Genomic DNA, 16,964 nt, shown 5'->3' with positions numbered 1-16,964 from the left:
GAGGCTGCTGTTTCTATCTTACAGGAAAGAAACTAGAACTTCTTCCACTTGCAGGGATGAGTGCCAGGAGGGGGATTAGTGGGGAGGGATGGACAAGGAATCACAGGAGCAATCCGTACAGAAAGTGGAGAATGGGGAGGGAGGTAAAGATACGTTTGGTTGTAGGGTCCTGTTGAAGAATGAAGATGTTGTGGAGAATGATGTGCTGGATGCAGAGGCTCATGTGAGGTAGGAACTCTATCACTGAAAAAGGCGGCACGAAGATGGGGTGAGGGCAGATCTCTGGGAAATAGAGGAGATGCGGGTGAGGACAGCCTCAATGGTGGAGGAAGGGAAACACCTGTTCTTTGAAGAAGAAGAACATCTCTAATGTTCTGGAAATAATATTCCTAAGATGAGTACTACAAAAGCCACACACAAAATGCTGGTGGAATGCGTTCTTGAATTTCCAGCATCTGTAGATTTCCTCGTGTTAGACTACTAAAGCCATTTTAGTTGCAGAGTAGCTGAAGATGCTAATCGCATTACATGATAAAAACTGCACAGCACCACCTAATGTTGAAGATCAAATGCTTTAACTCACATGCGTGGAAAAACTCACTGAAATGAAGACTCAGAAGTTGGAAAACTGAACAGCAATATGAATAATTCACTCACTATGCCAAGTCATCACATTTGGATAATATGGCATCTTCTATCCAGCTCACCTCTTACAAGGAGAAAAACCCAGCTTCTCTAATTTTACCTCATAGCTACACTTTCCAGTCTTGGCAAAATCCTTGAAAATTCGCACTGCACGCTCACCAGTGTAATCACATCTTGTGACCAAGATGTTTACATGGACTTGAACTACAGCCTAACTTGCATGGTACCTTGTTCTATCACAACCTCCCTATTCTTCCATCTTGACCAATAAAGGAAATATCATGTGTCTGTTTAACCCGACCTGGACTTTTAAGGTTCTGTGGCCATTCACTCTAAGATCCCTTGGTCCCTACATAACACAGCCGTTCATTGGACATGTCAGCAAATGCCTCCTTACCTTTCACCTCTCTGAATTAATCTCCATTTGCCAATTTCCTGCCCAACTGATCAGGCCATTATATCTAGCTAGTGTCTACAACAACCCTTCTTGTTACCTTACATTTAGGCTTAAATCATTTTAATCTGACAAATACAGTGGACCATGGTCTGAATCCTGTGGAATCCCTCTAGTAAACAGTCTTTCAGTCACAAAAATATGCAATTTTTGTTTCAGTCCATCACTTGAAGCCAGTTCTCTGCCATAAATAATGCAACCAATATCCTCAATACTGCACTCCCAGATGCAAGTTTAGATCGTATTGTTTTCAAATACAGAACCAATATGGAGACAAAATGCTGGAATCAGGAGCAAAACAAAAAGAGTTGCTCCTGCAGCTCATTTTTTAAAAATTTATCATTCTGATTTGTCATTTGTGAGGATCCCTCATAAATGAGCTGCCTTGAAAGCAAATAGCAACAAACACCCAGAGAAACAACATACAGCAGATCCTAGAAGATGAAGGGAGTTCACCATATTGTCTAAATTTTATCACATCTAAATTCTCCAGCACCAAGCAAGAATTTGCTGCTACAGAATTTAATGTGCACCAAATCCTTGCCTCTGTGTGCCAAATGAACTGCTTTCCTGATGAACTATTGTAAGAAAATATGTGGGCCACGGATCCAGTTTTGGATGTCAGTCAGTTGAAGGGATTAAAAGCAGGAATGAGCTGCCTTGAAGGCAAATTGCAACAGATGCCCGGAGATGCATTATATATCAGATGCTGGAAACTGAAAGAAAAGCCAAGCTGCTGGAAGAACTCAGCAGGTCAAGCAGCAAAAGATGATCTACATTTCATGTCTCAAACTTCGACTAGCCCTTTGCTTCCATGGACACTGCTTGATCCATTGAGTTCTGCCAGCAGTTTGTTTTTAGCAAAAGACTCCTACAGATGGATTCACTTCAAGTCATGCTGAGTTAATCTTCATAGATTTTTTTTAAAGTGCATTTAAGTACATCAATGAAACTTCCAAAAACGGCTTTGCATTAAATTGTTTGGGTTAGTGCTTGTCTGGACACCTCGGTGCATTCCAATTTCATGTACACAAAGGACCCAAGGGGAACAAAAAATAATAAGGATTTCACAAACTATTGTAGGTAACAATGATGCTTCATGACAGTATTTCTCAGGAAAATTAACACAAAGTACACATCAGCATTCCAGCACAAAAAAAAATAATCTTTGGCCTTTGTATCTCCCTTTAATCAACAAACTTCCTTTTGAGCACCTCATCAAAACATGTTGGAGATTCTTGCAAACAATACAGATAAACCATCCTTTATTGGTATAGTTTTATTTTCTTGAGGTCCCTTAAATTTAAGGCACAATCCACTCTCTACATATCTATCTTGACTAGCTAGATACTCCCCATCTGCCAACATGAGCACTAACTTTAATTTCTATTACGAGTTCCAAACACTTAACCCCCAACCTCACTCAAAACATCAAGTGGTACAGCAATGGTGCATGAGCGTGAATGTGGAAAAGGGGAGAACAGTGCCAGTGTGGATGGGCGCCTCATGGTTGACGCAGGGGAGTAGAGAAAGGCCTACTTTCAAATCGCATGACTCCGTGACAAGCAATGCTTCGTTCTCCAATGCAACTCTCAATTCAGTTTTTGAATAAAGACACATGCTTTGTGAGTACACTTTAAATCTTTTCTTACCAAAATTATATGAAGATACAAAAGGAACCACAACAGAAAGTTCCTCCCTCAAGCCCTGCTCTGCCAATCAGTGAAACGTTGGTGGATATATAACCCAATCCATCTGCCCATATCCCTTAAAATGTAAGGCAGCTAATCAATCTCAAATCTAAAATAACTAACTTAGGATTAACATCAGCTGGGGAGAAAGTAATAAATATCTGGGATGTCTGTGCTAGTTTCCTTTCATAATCCATATTCAGGATTTTACATCTTTGTCACTTTTTGATCTTCTAATCTGTTCCAATTCCCAAGACCTCTGCCAGTGCCAGTTTACACCATTTTCTTTATTGTTTGCTTAGATTTTATTTCCTTGTCTCTCAGTTGTGTTCTTCCAACCTTAGGAAGCATAAACTTCCTATATAACATTACACTTCTGCACCCCCATGAGTTAAAATTCGTTTTTAGTTTTTCTTACAGCGGCTAAAGCATACTCTCTGATGATTAAACTATTCTCTTCCCTTTCATTTGTTTTTTTAACCTTTATTAAAAATGCCTTAATTTCATGCCACCCACCTCCTCTCCTGCTCCCCAAGTGATAATTATATTTATTCGTTCTGCTAAAGCCTCAGTGTCACCCAGTTTACATGCATCCCATTACAATTCAGCCCATTTCTCATGAAAAGGAACAAATCTTTCGGGTACATATTCCTACAGTGATCTGCAGGCAAAGTGTAACCTTTATACACGCTCTGATTTCCACTTCCATAATTAGCTATTAACATAAGGTAATTTATAACTGTGCCATTTCCTTTATGACCCATAAGATTTCCTTTTTTATCTCTAGTCAGTCCAACACCTTAACTACCTAATTACAGTCCTCTTATGTTTATCCACCATTTTAATGTTTTTGTTTTCTCTCAATATTTGCCTGAGCATGCTTTTCATGATTTGAAGTGGCACCTGAAAACACTTAAGCGATGCCTTTCACATTGCTTTCTGGCAATGTTCTCTGAACACAAAGGCAAGAACGATTAGGTAAACAATCACAAATTTGAAAATCTAAAATCACATTCTCAGCATGGAACTAAGCACCTTCAAGAGCTATTGCAGAAGTACTCAACCTTGCTTAAATAAATTTATTTTTGTGAAGAAAGGACAATTGGTACGATTACAACACAGAAGTCACATGCTGGTGTCTAATGCCATTAAAACATGACTAAAATTTGCCCAAGATAATGGCATCACTGCTTTGATAACAGCCTCATTATATCTCAGCACACAAACGCACACTCACAAAGCTGTGCTCACTGGATTCCAAGCAACAGAAAGAAGAATTCATATAATTGTTCAATACGTGATCTATACCGGTGTAAAGAAGATTTATTTTAAAGTCTGCAGGAAGCATTTGCAAGCTGAATCACATTAGCATAATGTGGCATTTTACCAAGCAACATTTGATAGTGAAATAATTGGGTCAACTCAATTGGAGCAAGGCAATAAAAGACATGAATGGATACAGAGTACTATTTCTCTCCTGAGTGTAGCTAATCACAGTAGGCATTATTTATGCTAGACTGATCGAGTAAACACTGAACGGAAGAACATGAATTGTTTATCCATGTTGTTTCAGAACTTCAGCAAGGATTTCTCCTGAGTCAGAGGGATTGTTACCTTTACATTACTGAATGGCATTTTTAATCTTGTGCTAAACTGGGGCTAAATTAAAATCATGTGTGAATGTTGAGGGATGGCATCAAGGTCGACTGAGGTGTTCAACACAGTCCTTTAAGCTGATATTGACTTCCACTCTATCCTCGACTCTTGGCAGAGAGTTGCAGATTACCTACCAAGAGAGGGGGCAACACTGGACCCTGGAGACTAAAGGGCAAAGGTGAAAGAGATTAGGGAGCCCTGGTTTATCAGGTAGAGACTGCTGGGATCAAACAAATCCCTTGAGATGTTGGTGAGACTGCACTTGGCACTGTGTGCAATTTTGATTTAGGAAATAAATACATCATTAAACTCAAAAGAGTGCAGAAAAGATTTATAAAGATACAGCTGAGACCATAGGAAGAAAGAGCTGTAGGGAGAAGTTGAGCAACGTGGGACTTCATTCCTTGCAGGGTAGGGTGCTGAGGGGGAACAAAGTCATGAAGGGCATAGGTAGAGTAAATGCACATCGTCTTTTTCCCAGGAAATAGAACTAAAAACAAGAAGACATAGGTTTAAAGTGAGAGGTGAAATATTTAAAAGGAGCCTGAAGGGCAACTTCTTCACATCTTGGTTAGTACTTATATGGGATGAGTTGCCAGATTAAGTAGCTAAAGCAGGTCGAATAACAATATTCAAAAGACATTTGGGTAAATACATGGACAGAAAAGATTTAGCAAAATTTGAGACCAAACTCAGGCAAGTGAATGTCATCAAGCTGCTGGATCTTCCTTACACTGTCCACTCATCTGTCCTTCAGATCATAACTTTTCTGTAACAATTTCCATCTTCAGGTCCAGCTATCTATTTCATTTCCTCCTAAGTTGTGTTACTGCTTCCAGTCCACAAGAACCTTGCACTTAAAACTCCTGGCTCTCTTGGTAATCCTTGACAACACTGTTTGGTTTTCTTGTGAAGACACCAAAGCCTTTATACAAGTGTTGACTTGGGTTGACTACAAGCCAACCTGGAGCAAGGGTACAAGACAAGGGAATGTACAATAAATCAGAGGATATCAAAGATCTGAACCACCTTGGAGTATATTTCCAGAGATCTTCAAAGGTTACAGAACAGGTTGATGAATGTGATTAAAATTACCTAAAGTGCAATTCCCTCATTAACTAAGGCACAGAATACAAGATCAAATAAATCACGCTAAAACTTGATATACTTTTATGTTGTATAAAGTTTTTACCTAACTTAGCTAGTTAGGTTACAAGTTAAGTAGAGATTATTGCTTCAGTTACAGAAAAGGTATGAAGAGGTTCGTTATGAGGGTGTTGTCTGGATAGGAAAATTGTAGCTACAAAAAGAGATGGCAAGGGATTCTTCTGGCTTCTCTGGAATAGAGGGAGACAGGCTGCACTGTACCCGCAACTCACTGACTGGGAAGTGAGTGGCACCACACGGATACATATCTCTGCTTCCTTTAGAATCTCTCCATGTTCGGAACGACAAAATCTGAGAATAACTGTTTTCCTTTGACTTAATCCTTAGTGTATAACATCCTAATGTTCAAGAATTTACATTATTCTCAAATACAGGGATGTGTTGTCCATGGAAGTGGCAATCAATTAATTTCTAAAATACTCAACTGCAATATACATTAAAAATAGATTGTGCATTGACTTAAAATTTCGAGAACAAAATCCAGTTTTTAAACTCAGCCCCCTCATTCTCCAGAAGTTTCAAAAACATCTATTCAACCATGACTGTGGCTCTACCTAAACAACCTGTCTGAGACCTACCATCCTACTTGTCCAAACCACAATGTCAGAAACCACAATCCTTTCCATTACACATGATATTACTTCCAGCTCCATAGTATTGGTTCTCTGACGTGGTACGAAACATCCACTGCAGGAAGTCCAGTGCTTTTCTGGTCAGTTACCCATTGACCTCAGCTTCTACATAAATATGCTGTTAGTATCCTGAGTTCCTGAATTACTTAACTAGACTTGCTCCTAATCAACTCCTGCCCCAAACCACAAGGAAATTTCATCCTCAGTCTCTCCTCCCCAACTCTGAGATTTCTCTGGGATTCACCCATCAAATTCATTCAACCGTGCTTGCTTGTTTTCAGAGGGTTAATTAAATCAAATGATTGACTAAATGAGAGGATTGGGTATTTGGTGCTAATTGTAGATCCTAGTTCATGAATGACCAATAAGTATCCAATAACACCAACAACTAAAGTTGCAAGTCTTTGGAATTCCTTTGAGAAACATTTATCAACCAGTCCAAATACTGCCACCATCCCCTCTGCCCCATTACACAAACATATAATCCTCATTTTTCCCCCTAAACTCAATACTTAAAAGCAATCTCTTTGAGCTCATATTTAAAGATGGCTAAAACAATAAAGTTAATTTAGTCGGAAAGTAAAACCTTCATGTTATAATGTTCTAATACTTTACCAGAGGTCAGTAAGGAAGATCTCTGCCAGCGAACAAAATGCTGTGGAGATGTTCTGAGGAGTCACCACAGCATTATCAGGATCAAAGGAAGCTGCTCCAGTGGCCTGCCCAAAAACATTGCCAGAAACATATTATAAATACACCCTATGTTGTTTTATAAAGAAGTGTCAAACAACACCACAAAAGAGAAGGTGGCAAACCATTATTGATCAATGAGATCATCACTGCAGGAGCAAGGGAGGATATCTTAGAAGCCTTCTGAATAGTAATGAAAAAGAGGCAATGATTTAGCTACGGATATACTGCAGCTCTCCCAACAGTCACCAGGAGATCAGAGAGCAGATATAAAGTCACATCACACAGAGGTGCAAGAGGAGCAGGAAATAGGGGATTTCAACTTCTCCAGTATTACTTAGGATTACCTAGGTATGGAAGGATTAGATAGGATGAATATTCTTTAAAGTGCATCCAAAAGTATTTTTAGTGCCAGTTAATAAATAGTCCCACTAGGATGAGTCAGCATTAGTCTTAATCCTGGGAAACAAAACCAGATGAATGATGAACAAGCAATATGGGAAAGTGATCAGAGCAAAATGAATACTGAAGTAGGCATGAACAGAAATTAGCATAGTCTGAAAACTAAAGTTCTGAAATGCCTTTAGTCTTGCCTCCTATTGGAGATGTTAGATATTATATTTGTGGAAAAAAAAAGATATTCTGATTCTATTCTTTTAAATAAGACTAACCTAGTCAAATCAGTTGGTTTGGTTTGCAACAATGAATTTATGCAACATGTGTGTTTAAGTAAACTCTGTATGTGCCTCTTTATTCCAGATATACCTGTATCCAATGTTGTTGCTTCAGATCATTCCTAAATTTTAATTGAGGTATCTGGCACATAAAATAATGCAGTAAACCAAAAGCTCAAATTAAAACATTTACAACACTGGATGAAGACTTACAAAAGCAAAGACATTACTTTGTTTTATGATTGGAACAATCTTCTAGGATTGCTACTCACCATTTCCTCCTGCCTTTGGTAGTCTTTAATCAGAAGTTCAATGCCTTTCTTGAAGTACTGTACTGCTTCTTGCCCACAATGAATCTGACCCAAGTACATGTACTTAGAGTAACCTTCATCAGGGCTCAAAGCAACAGCTTTTTGAAAAGCTTTCACCACAGTCAAAGAGTTATTATTTTAAAATTGTACAGTTTTAATTACTTACTCTACAAAGGGCCACAGATAAAACCCAGACAGCACAAGAACCTATAACAACAAACAACCTGCTGGAAAAACTCAAAGGACTGAGCAGCATCTCTAGGAGGAAAGGAATTAGTTAATGTTCTGGGGCGAAACCTTGCAAAAGGATGAAACCAACCAAAGATGAACTCCCCACAGCTGCTGCTCAACCCACTGGGTTCCCCCAACAAACCACTTATTGGTCCAGATTCTATTCTCTACAGTCTTTTTGTGTCTCCACAAGAATCTGTAATTTTTATTTTAGTCATTCACAGGACAAAGGCTTCACAAACTAAGTCAGCACTAATCTGCTCATCTCAAATTGCCCTTCAAAAGGTGGTAATGAGCTACAGTAACCTGTAAAAAGTTTTCACCCCACCCCCTTGGAAGTTTTCATGCTTTCTTATTTTACAACATTGAATCACAGTGCATTTAATTTGGCTTTTTTGACACTGATCATATCAAAGTGAATACAGATCTCTACAAAGTGATCTAAATTAACTACAAATATAAAACACAAAATAATTGCATAAATATTTACCCCTTTCATGTCTGCATTTCAGAGATGCACCTTGGGCAGCAATTAGTCTTGAGTCTGTGTGGTTAGGTCTCCATCACCTTTGCACATCTGCACACTGCAATTTTTCCCCATTCTTCTTTACAAAACTGCTCAAGCTCTGACAGATTGCATGGGAATCATGAGTGAACAGCCCTTTTCAAGCCCAGTCATAAATTTTCTGTTGGATTGTGGTCTGTACTCTGACTTGGCCACTCTAGGACATTAACTTTGTTGTTTTTAAGCCATTCCTGTGTAGCTTTGGATTTATGCTTGGGCTGATTGCCCTGCTGGAAACAAATCCTCTCTCAAGTCACAGTTCTATTGCAAACTGAATTTGGTTTTCCTCCCGGACTTCCTCGTATTTTCCAGCATTCATTTTACCCTCCACCTTCACAAGCCTTCCAGGGCCTGTTCCAGTGAAGCATCCCCACAGCATGACGCAGCCACCATCATGCTTCACGGTAGGAATGGTGTGTTTTTGATGATGCGCGGTGTTTGGCTTATGCCAAATAAAGCGTTTAGTCTGATGGCCCAAAGGTTCCATTTTGGTTTCATCAGACCATAGAACCTTCTTCCAGCTGACTTCAGAGTCTCCCACATGCCTTCTGGCAAACTCCAGCCGAGATTTCATCAGAGTTTTTCTCCCCCAACATTGGTTCTCCCTTTGCCATTCTCCCATAAAGATGCAACTGGTGAAACACCAGTTGTTGTATGCACAGTCTCTCCCATCTCAGCCACTGAAGCTTGTAACTTCTCCAGAGTTGTCAGAGGTCTCTCGGTCGCCTCCCGCACTAGTCCCCTTCTTGCACGGTCACTCAGTTTTTCAGGAGTTACAGCTGTGCCATATTCTTTCCATTTCTTGACGATTGACTTAACTGTACTCCAGAGGATATCCAGTGACTTGGAAATTTTCTTGTATCCATCTCCTGACTTGTGTTTTTCAGTAACCTTTCAGAGTTGCTTGGAGTGTTCTTTCATCCACATTGTGTAGTTTTTGCCAGGATACGGACTCAGTAATAGTTGGACCTTCCAGATATAGGTGCATTTTCACTATGATCAATTGAAACACCTTGACTGTACACAGGTGATCTCCAATTAACTAATTATGTAACTTCTAAGACCAACTGATGTACCAGTGATGATTTGCTGCATCATATTAAATCAATTATTTTGTGTTTTATTGTTGTAATTAATTTAGATCACTTTGTAGATGTCTGATTTCTCTTTGACACAACAGAGTATTTTTATGTTGATCAGTGACAAAAAAGCAAAATTAAATACACTGTGTTTCAATGTTGTAAAACAATAACACATGAATACTTCCAAAGTGGGGGTGAATACTTTTCATAGGCACTGTATCTTCATGAACCACTGCAGCCCTGAGGTCTGCTTTTTGGACAGCATTGAAAGTAACATTCTGGAAACATACATAATTTATCAAGAAAATGTTCATCCTTTCCCGAAACTCAAGAGCGCAAGAAATTAAGAGCAGAAGTTGGCCATTAGGCCCCTCAAGCTGAAGCTGCCGTTATGGCTGATCCATGCTGCCCTCATCTTCTCATCTGTGTCTGTCTCCCATAACATTCTATTCCTCAGTCTTTCTAATCTTTAACTGCATGTTGTTTGATTTAAATCACTTAATGGCTTAAATCTTTCGCCTTTAAGTATAAAAAGGCATCATGTAACTCATCACCAAACACTATTTCCTTGTGCCCAAATTAAGATGAGAACAGTTCCACCTAAATACAACAGCTCCCCCTGGTGGACTGATGATGATACAGTCCCATGATCATAACCACTGGCACCAGGTATTAACTCTTCAAGATTGTCTGGCTAAGTGACTAGTTCTTTCTACCAACTGCTCCGGGGCTCACATAAATTTAAAAAATTTACTACAAGAAAGGCTGTTTAAAAATCTTAACTCAAACGAAAATGCATAATCCAGCCCAAAAGGATATTTCTTTTGCTTTCTCTGAGTTTCCAAGTTCTGCAAAGATATTGCCCATCATATCAAGTGTGGTTAAATTGTTGGGCTCCATGTCCAATGCGCGTTGACAGAACATTTGTGCCAGTTCATAATTTAAGTTGTCCATGTACTCCACCACCTGAAAAAGCATAAGTAAATTTAGAAAGGTTTCCTCAAATAAGAAGATTTTATGTCAAGTGCTCTCAAAAGATGTAGCTGGAATACAAAAAGAATCTCAAACAACTGCACACAGGATATCAAAACAGATTAACTAAGTAGTTCTACTTTTGAGTCTAACTTCAAATGATTGAATAGATCTAACCAAGATACAGTAAAATCAAAGACGAATAGGTAAAGTGCGACAGAATAATTGGTGACCATTACAAAAGGAGAATTTCCAGGTATGAAATGAATACATATCCACCAGTGGGGGGTGGGGGGGGGGAGACAGGGGTCAGGGGAACCAATGACAGAGCTCCTTCGACAAAGGAGTTAGGGTATATGATGAGACAATAGAGGTATGTTTGATGCACATCAAGTGCATAATTCAAAACAGAAACAAGCTGAATACAGAGGGAGAAAAAAAACGGAAAACAAAACCAAGCTAAAAGCAGAATTTGAGAACAGATTTGCAGTCAATGTAAACAGAACACTGAACGCCTCCGGGAAGATGGCAGTGCGTTCAGAGCAGTCTGAGTAAGATGGCAGTGCGTTCGGAGCAGTCTGAGGTAAGATGGCAGTATGTTCGGAGCAGTCTGAGGTAAGATGGCAGTGCGTTCGGAGCAGGCTGAGGTAACATGGCAGTGCGTTCGGAGCAGTCTGAGGTAAGATGGCAGTATGTTCGGAGCAGTCTGAGGTAAGATGACAGTGCGTTCGGAGCAGTCTGAGGTAAGATGGCAGTGCGTTCGGAGCAGTCTGAGGTAAGTTGGCAGTGCGTTGGGAGGCAGCAGTCTGAGGAAAGATGGCCGTGCGTTCGGAGCAGTCTGAGGTAAGATGGCAGTGCATTCGGAGCAGTCTGAGGTAAGATGGCAGTGTGTTCGGAGCAGTCTGAGGTAAGATGGCAGTGTGTTCGGAGCAGTCTGAGGTAAGATGGCAGTGCGTTCGGAGCAGCAGTCTGAGATAAGATGGCAGTGTGTTAGGAGCAGTCTGAGGTAAGATGGCAGTGTGTTCGGAGCAGTCTGAGGTAAGATGGCAGTGCGTTGGGAGGCAGCAGTCTGAGGTAAGATGGCAGTGTGTTCGGAGCAGTCTGAGGTAAGATGGCAGTGTGTTCGGAGCAGTCTGAGGTAAGATGGCAGTGCGTTCGGAGCAGTCTGAGGTAAGATGGCAGTGCGTTCGGAGCAATCTGAGGTAAGATGGCAGTGCGTTCGGAGCAATCTGAGGTAAGATGGCAGTGTGTTAGGAGCAGTCTGAGGTAAGATGGCAGAGCGTTGGGAGGCAGCAGTCTGAGGTAAGATGGCAGTGCATTCGCAGCAGTCTGAGGTAAGATGGCAGTGTGTTCGGAGCAGACTGAGGTAAGATGGCAGTGTGTTCGGAGTAGTCTGAGGTAAGATGGCAGTGCGTTGGGAGGCAGCAGTCTGAGGTAAGATGGCAGTGCGTTGGGAGGAAGCAGTCTGAGGTAAGATGGCAGTGTGTTGGGACGCAGCTGTCTGAGGTAAGATGGCAGTGCGTCAGGAGCAGACTGAGGTAAGATGGCAGGGTGATGGGAGCAGTCTGAGGTAAGATGGCAGTACGTTCGCAGCAGTCTGAGGTAAGATGGCAGTGCGTGCGGAGCAGTCTGAGGTAAGATGGCAGTGCGTTGGGAGCAGCAGTCAGAGGTAAGATGGCAGTGCGTTCGGAGCAGTCTGAGGTAAGATGGCAGTGCGTTGGGAGGCAGCAGTCTGAGGTAAGATGGCAGTGCGTTCGGAGCAGTCTGAGGTAAGATGGCAGTGCGTTGGGAGGCAGAAGTCTGAGGTAAGCTGGCAGTGCGTTCGGAGCAGTCTGAGGTAAGATGGCAGTGCGTTGGGAGGCAGCAGTCTGAGGTAAGATGGCAGTGAGTTGGGAGGCAGCAGTCTGAGGTAAGATGGCAGAGCATTTGGAGCAGCAGTCTGAGATAAGATGGCAGTGTGTTGGGAGCAGTCTAAGGTAACAAGGCAGTGCATTCGGAGCAGTCTGAGGTAAGATGGCAGTGTGTTGGGAGCAGTCTGAGGTAACAAGGCAGTGCATTCGGAGCAGTCTGAGTAAGATGGCAGTGTGTTCGGAGCAGTCTGAGTAAGATGGCAGTGCGTACGGAGGCAGCAGTCTGAAGCAGGATGGCAGTGCATTCGGAGCAGTCTGAGGTAAGATGGCAGTGCGTTGGGAGGCAGCAGTCTGAGGTAACATGGCAGTGTGTTCGGAGCAGTCTGAGTAAGATGGCAGTGTGTTGGGAGGCAGCAGTCTGAGGTAAGATGGCAGTGCGTTGGGAGGCAGCAGTCTGAGTAAGATGGCAGTGCGTTCGGAGCAGCAGTCTGAGGTAAGATGGCAGTGCGTTGGGAGGCAGCAGTCTGAAGTAGGATGGCAGTGCGTTCGGAGCAGTCTGAGGTAAGATGGCAGTGTGTTCGGAGCAGTCTGAGGTAAGATGGCAGTGCGTTGGGAGGCAGCAGTCTGAAGTAGGATGGCAGTGTGTTCGGAGCAGTCTGAGGTAAGATGGCAGTGCGTTGGGAGGCAGCAGTCTGAAGTAGGATGGCAGTGTGTTCGGAGCAGTCTGAGGTAAGATGGCAGTGCGTTCAGAGCAGTCTGAGGTAAGATGGCAGAGCGTTCGGAGCAGTCTGAGGTAAAATGGCAGTTCGTTGGGAGGCAGCAGTCTGAGGTAAGATGGCAGTGCGTTGGTAGCAGTCTGAGGTAAGATGGCAGTGTATTGGGAGGCAGCAGTCTGAGGTACGATGGGAGTGTGTTGGGAGCAGGATGAGGTAAGATTGCAGTGCGTTCAAAGCAGACTGAGGTAAGATGGAGTGCGTTGGGAGAAGTCTGAGGTAAGATGGCAGTGTGTTCGGAGACTCTGAGGTAAGATGGCAGTGCGTTCGGAGTAGTCTGAGGTAAGATGGCAGTGCGTTGGGAGGCAGCAGTCTGAGGTAAGATGGCAGTGTGTTGGGAGGCAGCAGTCTGAGGTAAGTTGGCAGTGCGTTGGGAGCAGTCTGAGGTAAGATGGCAGTGTGTTGGGACGCAGCAGTCTGATGTAAGATGGCAGTGCGTTCGGAGCAGTCTGAGGTAATATGGCAGTGCATTCGCAGCAGTCTGAGGTAAAATAGCAGTGCATTCAGAGCAGTCTGAGGTAAGATGGCAGTGCGTTCGGAGCAGTGACAGGTAAGATGGCAGTGCGTTGGGAGGCAGCAGTCTGAGGTAAGATGGCAGTGTGTTCGGAGCAGTCTGAGGTAAGATGGCAGTGCGTTCGGAGCGGTCTGAGGTAAGATGGCAGTGCATTCGGAGCAGTCTGAGGTAAGATGGCAGTGTGTTAGGAGCAGTCTGAGGTAAGATGGCAGTGCGTTGGGAGGCAGCAGTCTGAGATAAGATGGCAGTGCGTTCGGAGCAGTCTCAGGTAAGATGGCAGTGCATTCGGAGCAGTCTGAGGTAAGATGGCAGTGTGTTCGGAGCAGTCTGACGTAAGATGGCAGTGCGTTGGGAGGCAGCAGTCTGAGGTAAGATGGCAGTGCGTTCGGAGCAGTCTGAGGTAAGATGGCAGTGCGTTGGGAGGCAGAAGTCTGAGGTAAGCTGGCAGTGTGTTCGGAGCAGTCTGAGATAAGATGGCAGTGTGTTCGGAGCAGTCTGACGTAAGATGGCAGTGCGTTGGCAGGCAGCAGTCTGAGGTAAGATGGCAGTGTGTTCGGAGCAGTCTGAGATAAGATGGCAGTGCGTTCGGAGCAGTCTGAGGAAAGATGGCAGTGCGTTCGGAGCAGTCTGAGGTAATAAGGCAGTGTGTTCGGAGCAGTCTGAGGTAATAAGGCAGTGTGTTCGGAGCGGACTAAGGTAAGATGGCTGTGCGTTCAGAGCAGCAATATGTGGTAAGATGGCAGAGCCTTCGGAGCAGTCTGAGGTATGATTGCAGTACGTTCGGAGCAGTCTGAGGTAAGATGGCAGTGCGTTCGGAGCAGTCTGAGGTAAGATGGCAGTGTGTTCGGAGCAGTCTGAGGTAAGATGGCAGTGTGTTCGGAGCAGTCTGAGGTAAGATGGCAGTGCGTTCAGAGCAGTCTGTGGTAAGATTGCAGTGTGTGCAGAGCAGTCTGAGGTAAGACGGCAGTGTGTTAGAAGGCAGCAGTCTGAGGTAAGAGGGCAGTGCATTCGGAGCAGTCTGAGGTAATAAGGCAGTGTGTTCGGAGCGGACTAAGGTAAGATGGCAGTGCGTTCGGAGCAGTCTGGGGTAAGATGGCAGTGCATTCGGAGCAGTCTGAGGTAATAAGGCAGTGTGTTCGGAGCGGACTAAGGTAAGATGGCTGTGCGTTCAGAGCAGCAATATGTGGTAAGATGGCAGAGCCTTCGGAGCAGTCTGAGGTATGATAGCAGTACGTTCGGAGCAGTCTGAGGTAAGATGGCAGTGCGTTCGGAGCAGTCTGAGGTAAGATGGCAGTGTGTTCGGAGGTGTCTGAGGTAAGATGGCAGTGTGTTCGGAGCAGTCTGAGGTAAGATGGCAGTGTGTTCGGAGCAGTCTGAGGTAAGATGGCAGTGCGTTCGGAGCAGTCTGAGGTAAGATGGCAGTGTGTTCGGAGCAGTCTGAGGTAAGATGGCAGTGCGTTCGGAGCAGTCTGAGGTAAGATGGCAGTGCGTTCAGAGCAGTCTGTGGTAAGATTGCAGTGTGTGCAGAGCAGTCTGAGGTAAGACGGCAGTGTGTTAGAAGGCAGCAGTCTGAGGTAAGAGGGCAGTGCATTCAGAGCAGTCTGAGTAAGATGGCAGTGCGTTGGGAGGCAGCAGTCTGAGGTAAGATGGCAGTGTGTTCGGAGCAGTGTCAGGTAAGACGGAAGTGTGTTCGGAGCAGTCTGAGGTAAGATGGCAGTGCGTTGGGAGGTAGCAGTCTGAGGTAAGATGGGAGTGCATTCGGAGCAGTCTGAGGTAAGATGGCGGTGCGTTCGGAACAGTCTGAGTAAGATGGCAACGCGTTCACAGCAGTCTCATGTAAGATGGCAGTCTGCTCAGAGCAGTCTGAGGTAAGATGTCACTGCGTTGGGAGCAGTCTGAGGTAAGATGGCAGTGTGTTCGGAACAGTCTGAGGTAAGATGGCAGAGCGTTCGGAACAGTCTGAGGTAAGATGGCAGTGAGTTCGGAACAGTCTGAGGTAAGATGGCAGAGCGTTGGGAGGCAGCAGTCTGAGGTAAGATGGCAGAGCATTCGGAGCAGTCTGAGGTAAGATGGCACTGTGTTCGGAGCAGTCTGAGGTAAGATGGCAGTGCGTTGGGAGGCAGCAGTCTGAGGTAAGATGGCAGTGCATTCGGAGCAGTCTGAGGTACGATGGCACTGTGTTCGGAGCAGTCTGAGTAAGATGGCAGTGTGTTCGGAGCAGTCTCAGGTAATATGGCAGTGCATTCGCAGCAGTCTGAGGTAAAATGGCAGTGCATTCAGAGCAGTCTGAGGTAAGATGGCAGTGCGTTCGGAGCAGTCTGAGGTAAGATGGCAGTGCGTTGGGAGGCAGCAGTCTGAGGTAAGATGGCAGTGTGTTCGGAGCAGTCTGAGGTAAGATGGCAGTGTGTTAGGAGCAGTCTGAGGTAAGATTGCAGTGCGTTGGGAGGCAGCAGTCTGAGATAAGATGGCAGTGCGTTCGGAGCAGTCTGAGGTAAGATGGCAGTGCGTTCAGAGCAGTCTGAGGTAAGATGGCAGTCCATTGGGAGGCAGCAGTTTGAGGTAAGATGGCAGTGCGTTGGGAGGCAGCAGTCTGAGGTAAGATGGCAGTGCGTTGGGAGGCAGCAGTCTGAGATAAGATGGCAGTGCGTTTGGAGCAGTCTGAGTAAGATGGCAATGCGTTCACAGCAGTCTCATGCAAGATGTCAGTGTCCTCAGAGCAGTCTGAGGTAAGATGGCAGTGCGTTGGGAGCAGTCTGAGGTAAGATGGCAGTGTGTTCAGAGCAGTCTGAGGTAAGATGGCAGTGCATTCGGAGCAGTCTGGGTAAGATGGCAGTGTGTTAGAAGGCAGCAGTCTGAGGTAAGAGGGCAGTGCGTTCAGAGCAGTCTGAGTAAGATGGCAGTGCGTTCGGAGCTGTGTCAGGTAAGATGGCAGTGTGTTCGGAGCAGTCTGACGTAAGATGGCAGTGCGTTGGCAGGCAGCAGTCTGAGATAAGATGGCAGTGTGTTCGGAGCAGTCTGAGGAAAGATGGCAGTGCGTTGGGAGCAGTCTGAGGTAAT

At 44.1% G+C, this 16,964-nt stretch overlaps 1 protein-coding gene across 3 annotated transcripts in view; it reads right to left on the bottom strand.

The window, feature by feature from the left end:
• Positions 1–16,964, bottom strand: part of si:dkey-12j5.1 (uncharacterized) — a 610,757-nt gene that overhangs the window by 407,478 nt on the left and 186,315 nt on the right. For all 3 annotated transcript variants that reach the window (XM_059972254.1, XM_059972253.1, XM_059972252.1), the window contains exons 3-5: positions 10,620–10,764; positions 7,882–8,033; positions 6,861–6,964 (exon numbers count right to left, since the gene is read on the bottom strand). In XM_059972254.1, coding sequence (XP_059828237.1) covers positions 6,861–6,964; positions 7,882–8,033; positions 10,620–10,764 — 401 coding nt within the window. The remainder of the gene's footprint in view (positions 1–6,860; positions 6,965–7,881; positions 8,034–10,619; positions 10,765–16,964) is intronic.

The sequence above is a fragment of the Hypanus sabinus genome, chromosome 6 (assembly GCF_030144855.1).
Source record: "Hypanus sabinus isolate sHypSab1 chromosome 6, sHypSab1.hap1, whole genome shotgun sequence".
Taxonomy (NCBI): domain Eukaryota; kingdom Metazoa; phylum Chordata; class Chondrichthyes; order Myliobatiformes; family Dasyatidae; genus Hypanus; species Hypanus sabinus.
This window is presented reverse-complemented; position numbering and strand designations above follow the sequence as displayed.